This window comes from Macrobrachium nipponense, chromosome 29 (genome assembly GCF_015104395.2).
Source record: "Macrobrachium nipponense isolate FS-2020 chromosome 29, ASM1510439v2, whole genome shotgun sequence".
NCBI lineage: Eukaryota > Metazoa > Arthropoda > Malacostraca > Decapoda > Palaemonidae > Macrobrachium > Macrobrachium nipponense.
The window spans coordinates 74,509,939-74,516,509 of NC_061092.1; the positions used below are offsets into that span (position 1 = coordinate 74,509,939).

The 6,571-nt window shown below is 49.0% G+C and overlaps 1 protein-coding gene across 1 annotated transcript; it reads left to right on the forward strand.

Annotated features, from left to right (window-relative positions):
• Positions 1 to 3,906: 3,906 nt before the first annotated feature.
• On the forward strand, positions 3,907 to 4,848 carry LOC135206374 (uncharacterized). Its single transcript, XM_064237789.1, has one exon. It carries the CDS (start codon positions 3,907 to 3,909, stop codon positions 4,846 to 4,848), a length of 942 nt encoding a protein of 313 aa, XP_064093859.1.
• The last annotated feature ends 1,723 nt before the right edge of the window (positions 4,849 to 6,571 follow it).

Below are 6,571 nucleotides of genomic sequence, written 5' to 3' on the forward strand. Positions count from 1 at the left end.
AGGCTGAAACCAACTTTCTTTGGAAGCTTAAATTTCAAGTTAATGGCCCCTGTGTGCTTGTTCTATATGAATAGGTTTCATCTACTGAAAAAAAATTGTATTGATAATACTACTTAATCTAACCCATGTATCATTGGTTTTGTAAAGGTACAGCATGCACTAACTGATTTCATTTACTTTTTAATTTTTCATTAGATTATGTTTTGTGCAAATGCAATTGATTAACAGTAGATTTTATGAATAGGACTTACCTGGCAGTTATATATATATAGCTATAGTCTCTATCGGTCCGGCAGATTTTTCAAAACTCGCGGCAACCGTCGAGTGGTAGGTGTTCGGTTAGGTGGTTAACAACCCTTACAGGGTGGTACTTGGAATCATTCCCATTTTCTGTTCCTCAGATCCTCTCTGCCGGTTGGACTGACAACATCGTTGCTAGTCTGCCATCGGGTTTTTCGCTCGCTTCCCTGTGTCGCTGTATTTCTGCTGATAATTGGTGACGTATTCTGTGGATTGGCAATCGCTTTTGTGGCTTTTTCTTTGGATTTTTCTTTTGATTGTTCTTTGGTTACGATGTCTCAGAAACATTTTCGAGTGTGTGTGAATGAGGAGTGTAAGGTGAGATTGCCAAAAGCTTCGGTGGATCCTCACAATGTTTGTTTGAGGTGTAGGGGATTTGAATGTGCTTTAGATAAAAGATGTAAGGAATGCGAGGTTTTGGACGAAAAGCAATGGATGGAGATGAAACGCTATGTGCGTAGATTGGAATTAGATAAAGTAAGGAGAGCTTCTAAATCTAAATCTAGGTCTGTGAGTGATGTGAGTATAGACCTTTCTAATCCCTCAACCCATGTAGTAGTAGAACCTGCTCCTGAGGTAGTAGCTCCTTCTCCTGAGACAGGACCTGTAGCTACGTTGGAGGACCCTCAGTACATCAGGATGGCGGCTGAGATGAAGGACCTTAAGGAACAACTTGCAGCCTTAAAGGAAGGTAAGAGTGCAGGTGAAATGAGTGATAGTGCTTGTGAAAGTGAGTGGAGGTGGCGACTGATCGATCCTGTCATGCCCCTAGGTCTAGACCTCTACCAAGCTCCCAGGATCAAGGGAGAAGGTACGTCGACGACCGTTAGGGGGTGAGAGGAACGGATCCTCGGTCAGCCGTTGCCTCAAGCAGTCCTGTTGCGTTTTCCCAGGCTGCTTATGACCGCCACGGAAAAGGCATGTCGGACGTGGTAGTGTCTTCTCCGAGCCCCTCTCCAAGACGCAGATGGCAGTATGAGGAGTCGAGGCCGATCAAGAGAAGGTGGATGCAGCAAGCTGACCAGACTCGTTATCGCTCTCCCCTTTCGAGTAGATGGAGTAGCTCGGAACCGTTTCCTTCCGACGACGACTGGGACGCCTCTCTTGCGAAAAGGTCAAAACCTAGAGCGGATGATTCCCGCAGGACGGAGGGAGGAGAGATCTCCTCTTCCTTCAGGTTACAGAGAACTTTCAATAGAGCCTTCTCCTGCTTCCAGCATGCCTCGACAGCCGTCTCCTTTGGAACCGCAAGACCCAGCAGCGGTAGTGAAATCTTTCATGACTGTCATGCAAGAACAGCTGACTTCGCTAGTGAAAGCTTTTATTCGCCCTCCCCCCCAGTCGGGCAGACGTAAGGATGACAATCTGCCAGTGAAGAGATCAAGGGAGGAAGCTCCTGCAGAGGTTTCTGCAGTGCGTAAGAAGGAACGGGGTTCCTCTCCCTTTCGGGACTATAAACAGCACCGTTCACGCAATGAGAGGAAGTTACGTCACTCTTCTCCCAGGGAACCACCCCTCTCTCGGCACCTTGAAGTTCCTGGCGCCATTCAGGCTTCTTCTCCCGACTCTCGACGCCGCGACAAGTCAAGCTCTCGTCGCCTTGCCTCTCCATCCTCTAGACGTAAGGAAGTTTCTTCCTCTCGACGAAATAGTGACTCTTTCGCTCGACACGGTGACACCTTCAGGTCTCCACGCCGGGAAAACATCAGCTCTCGTTCCCGACAGACTGACACTCGACAGGAGGGTTCTAACGTTAGACGACAGGACGCATACAGCGCTCGTGGACAGGACGCATCCAGTTCTGTACGTCAGGACGCATCCAGCGCTCGACGTCGGGACGCAACCAGCTCTCGGCGGCAGGACGCATCCAGCTCTCGACGTCAGGACGCATCCAGCCCTCGGCGTCAGGACGCATGCGGCTCTCGACGAAAGGACGCTCCCAGTGCCCTACAGCAGGACGCATCCAGCACTCGACGGAAGGACGCATCCAGCTCCCGACATTAAGACGCATCCAGCACTCGACACAAGGACGCAGCAAGTGCTCGACCCCAGGATTTACCCATCACTCGGCGCCAGAACGCATTTGCCTCCCGACGTCAGGATGCTTCCATTTCACGACGCCAGGATATATCCGGCGATAGGCATTATTCCCCTGATGCAGGTGCACATCAGGAAGAGATTGATATGTGTGCACACAGCAATTTGGATGAACAAGAAACCTCCAACTTAGTTCCTTCAACTCAAAGGGATAAGGAGTTAGAAGGAATTCTGGATTTAGAAGAGATATCAGAAGATGAAGATAAGCCTGCTAATGCGGCTGCGGATTATAAGGTTCTCTATCGCTCCCTCCTTGAGCTGTATGGAGAGGAGTTTAAACCGGCTGCTCCTCATTCTCCTCAATCGCAGTTTATTAGGAAGAAATCGCAGAAGCAGTCTTTCATCAAGATGAAGCTGTCGATTTCAGCAAAGAAGGCTATGGCAAGGATCGAAGACTGGCTTAAAGAACGTAGGCAAGCAGTGAAATCCACCTTCTTGTTTCCTCCAGCTAAGCTTGCCTCTAAGGCGGGAGTGTAGTACGAGACTGGAGAAGCTCTTGGCCTGGGAGTACCTGCCTCCTCCCAGGGGGACTTCTCTGGAATTATAGACTCTTCCAGGAGACATGCCCTCAATTCCGCTAAGGTGATGTGGTCCATGACGGAACTAGACCACCTCATCAAAGGAATATTTCGGTCTTTCGAAGTGTTCAGTTTCTTAGACTGGGCTCTTGGTGCTCTGGCCAGGAAAGCAGAGCCCATACACGCCACAGGAATGGAGGACTTAACCAGTATTATGGCCTGTATGGATAAGGCTCTTAGGAATGGAGCAAACGAGAAGGCTTCCCTGTTTACTGTGGGGGTTTGAAGAAGAGGGCTCTGCTATGCTCCTTCACGACAAAAGGGGTTACGGTCGCACAGAAGGCAGAACTCCTTTACACCCCTCTCTCAGAACATCTGTTTCCTCAGTCTCTGGTTAGGGATATTACCCATTCTCTAACGCAGAAGGCCACTCAAGATCTTCTGACGCGCTCCGCAAGGAAGGGTCTACCGGTGAATCAATCATCTTCAAAGAAGGAGGAGAAGAAGGTTCTGCAGCCCTTTTGAGGTAGAGCTACAACCAGGACGAACTTCAGAGGAAGAAGACAAGAGACGGGCGGTAGAGCGAACAGGAGGACGTTCAGAGCCCGCGCTAGAAAGTGAAACACAAGTCCTCCAGACAGCAGTAGGAGCCAGGCTGTCATACTTTTGGCAGGCCTGGAAGAAAAGGGGGGCGGACGCCTGGTCCCTCTCAGTCATCAGGGAGGGTTACAAGATCCCTTTCTTGAGAAAGCTGCCACTTTCGAGAACTCCAAGAGCCTTAGTGGCTCAATACTCGAACGCTGTGAAACAAGAGGCGCTCCTAGATTTAGTAGACCAGTTGCTGGAAAAGGGAGCGATAGAACCTGTACTGGAACTAGAATCCCCAGGGTTCTACAATTGCCTGTTTCTAGTACCCAAGGCCTCAGGTGGATGGAGACCCGTTCTAGATGTCAGCGCACTGAACGTCTTTGTAGAAAAGACCAAGTTTACCATGGAGACGACTCAGTCGGTGCTGGCAGCGGTCCGTCCAGGGGACTGGATGGTGTCTCTGGACTTAAAAGAAACCTACTTTCATATCCCCATCCACCCGACTTCTAGGAAATTCCTAAGATTCGTAGTTCAGAGCAGGTGCTTCCAGTTCAGAGCCCTTTGTTTCGGGCTCAGCACGGCCCCTCAAGTTTTCACCCGAGTAATGTCAAACGTGGCTGGATGGCTTCATCAAGAAGGGATAAGAGTATCCCTATACCTGGACGACTGGTTGATAAGGTCGCAATCAATGAGCAGGTGTCTGGAGGACTTGCACAAGACGTTTCTGATGACCCAGGAGCTGGGTCTCATCATCAACAAGGAGAAACCCCAGATTGAGCGGAGTCAGACGATTCTTTATTTGGGGATAGTTCTAGACTCAGCTCTTTTTTTGGGCTTTTCCCTCCCAAGAGAGGCAAAACAAGTGCCTCGAGAAGGTGCAGGAATTCCTGGGGAGAGAGAAGTGCTTGGCAAGGGAATGGATGAGTTTGCTGGGCACCCTCTCCTCGCTCGAGCAGTTTGTCTCCCCGGGAAGGTTGCATCTCAGACCTCTGCAGCACTTCCTTTCAAGAGTCTGGGACAGGAAGAGTCAGGAGGACTCCTTTCCCTTTCCCATTCCAGCAGAGATCAAAGAACATCTGAGTTGGTGGCTGGAGCCGTCGAAGTTGAGGGAAGGAATCTCCCTGTTCAAGAAGAACCCAGACCTTGTGTTGTTCTCAGATGCTTCGGAGTCATGTTGGGGAGCAGAGAGGTCTCAGGCTCTTGGAAAGTGCAACAGAAAGAATGGCACATCAACAGGAAAGAGTTGATGGCCGTTCTGTTAGGATTAAAAGCCTTCAAAGATGCTGTCTCGGGGAGAGTAGTGGAAGTCAATTCGGACAACACCACGGCCCTGGCTTACATGTAAAAGCAAGGAGGGACTCATTCTCTGTCCCTGTATGAAACAGCAAGAGAACTCCTTCTGTGGGCAAAGGAGAATGGAGTAGATCTTTTAGAAAGATTTGTGCAGGGACAGAAGAATGTAAGAGCAGACATGCTCAGCAGGAAAGGGCAAGTTCTGCCCACAGAATGGACCCTCCACCTTCAAGTTTGCCAGGAACTGTGGAAATTATGGGGGAGGCCTTCGATAGATCTCTTCGCCTCCAACCAGAACAAGAGAATCCCCAACTACTGCTCCCTAGTCCCGGACAGGGAAGCAATAGCAGTGGACGCCTTCTTAATGGACTGGACAGGGATGGACGCTTATGCGTTCCCTCCTTTCAAGATCACCAATCTTGTCATCAAGAAATTTGCTCTTCTCGAGACAGGGAGAATGACCCTGATAGCTCCATTCTGGCCAGCAAGAGAGTGGTTCACAGAGGTAGTGGAGATGCTAGTGGACTTTCCAAGAAGCCTTCCTCCAATTCCAAAGCTTCTCAAACGGCCCCACTTCGAGAGGTATCATCAAAACCCCCTCACTCTACAACTGACTGCCTTTAGACTATCGAGAAGCTTGCCAGAGTGAGAGGCTTTTCAGCGCAAGCTGCGAGAGCGATCGCAAGAGCGAGGAGGGTATCTTCACAGAGAGTCTACCAATCGAAGTGGGAGGTCTTTAGATCTTGGTGTAAACGACACAAAGTGTCCTCAACCTCTACCTCTGTTAGTCAGATAGCTGATTTTCTCCTGTTCCTCAGGCAAGACTAAGCTGGCCGTGTCCACCATAAAAGGATACAGAAGTATGCTTTCGGCCGTCTTTAGGCATAGAGGCATGGATTTATCACAAGATACAGACTTGAAGGATCTCTTAAAGTCGTTTGAAACGACTAAGCAAATAGTAAGGCCTCCGGCTTGGAATTTGGATGTGGTTTTGAAGTTCTTATGGGGCAGGAAGTTCGAACCCATCTCGCAAGCAACCCTTAGAGATTTGACTTAGAAAACTTTATTCCTGATGGCTCTTGCCACAGCAAAAAGGGTCAGCGAGATTCAGGCGATGGAGAAGCAGGTAGGCTTCAACCAAGATGGAGCAGTATGTGCATTAAGCTTGACTTCCTCGCTAAGAATGAGAACCCATCCAAACCCTGGCCGAGGACGTTTGAGGTTCCTAACCTCACAAATTTAGTGGGTCAAGAGGAGGAGAGACTCCTCTGCCCAGTTAGAGCCCTCAGGGCATATTTATCTCGTACTAAGAATTTGAGAGGATCATCCAGTGCTTTATGGTGTTCTGTTAAGGATCCTCAAAGGCCCCTCTCGAAGAATGCATTGTAATTCTTCTTGAGGGAGACAATAAGAGAAGCTCACCTCTTATGTGAGGAGGAGAACTTCGGTCTCTTAAAGTGAAGGCCCACGAGGTGAGGGCTATTTCAACGTCACTGGCATATCAGAGAAACATGTCAGTTAGACAAATAATGGACTCGACATTTTGGAGAAGCAACTCTGTATTCGCTTCTCATTACCTCAGAGAGGTAAGAGTCGATTACGAGAAGTGTTATACTTTGGGCCCATACGTAGCTACGTCTTCGTTATTGGGTAAAGGAGTTACTACCTCCCCTCAACCTTAACTATAGTATGTTATATCTTTACTTGGGTTTATGTTTTTATGGTTATCTGAGGAATTGACTGGTTGGAACAGCACCCTCAGTCTAGCTAGATAG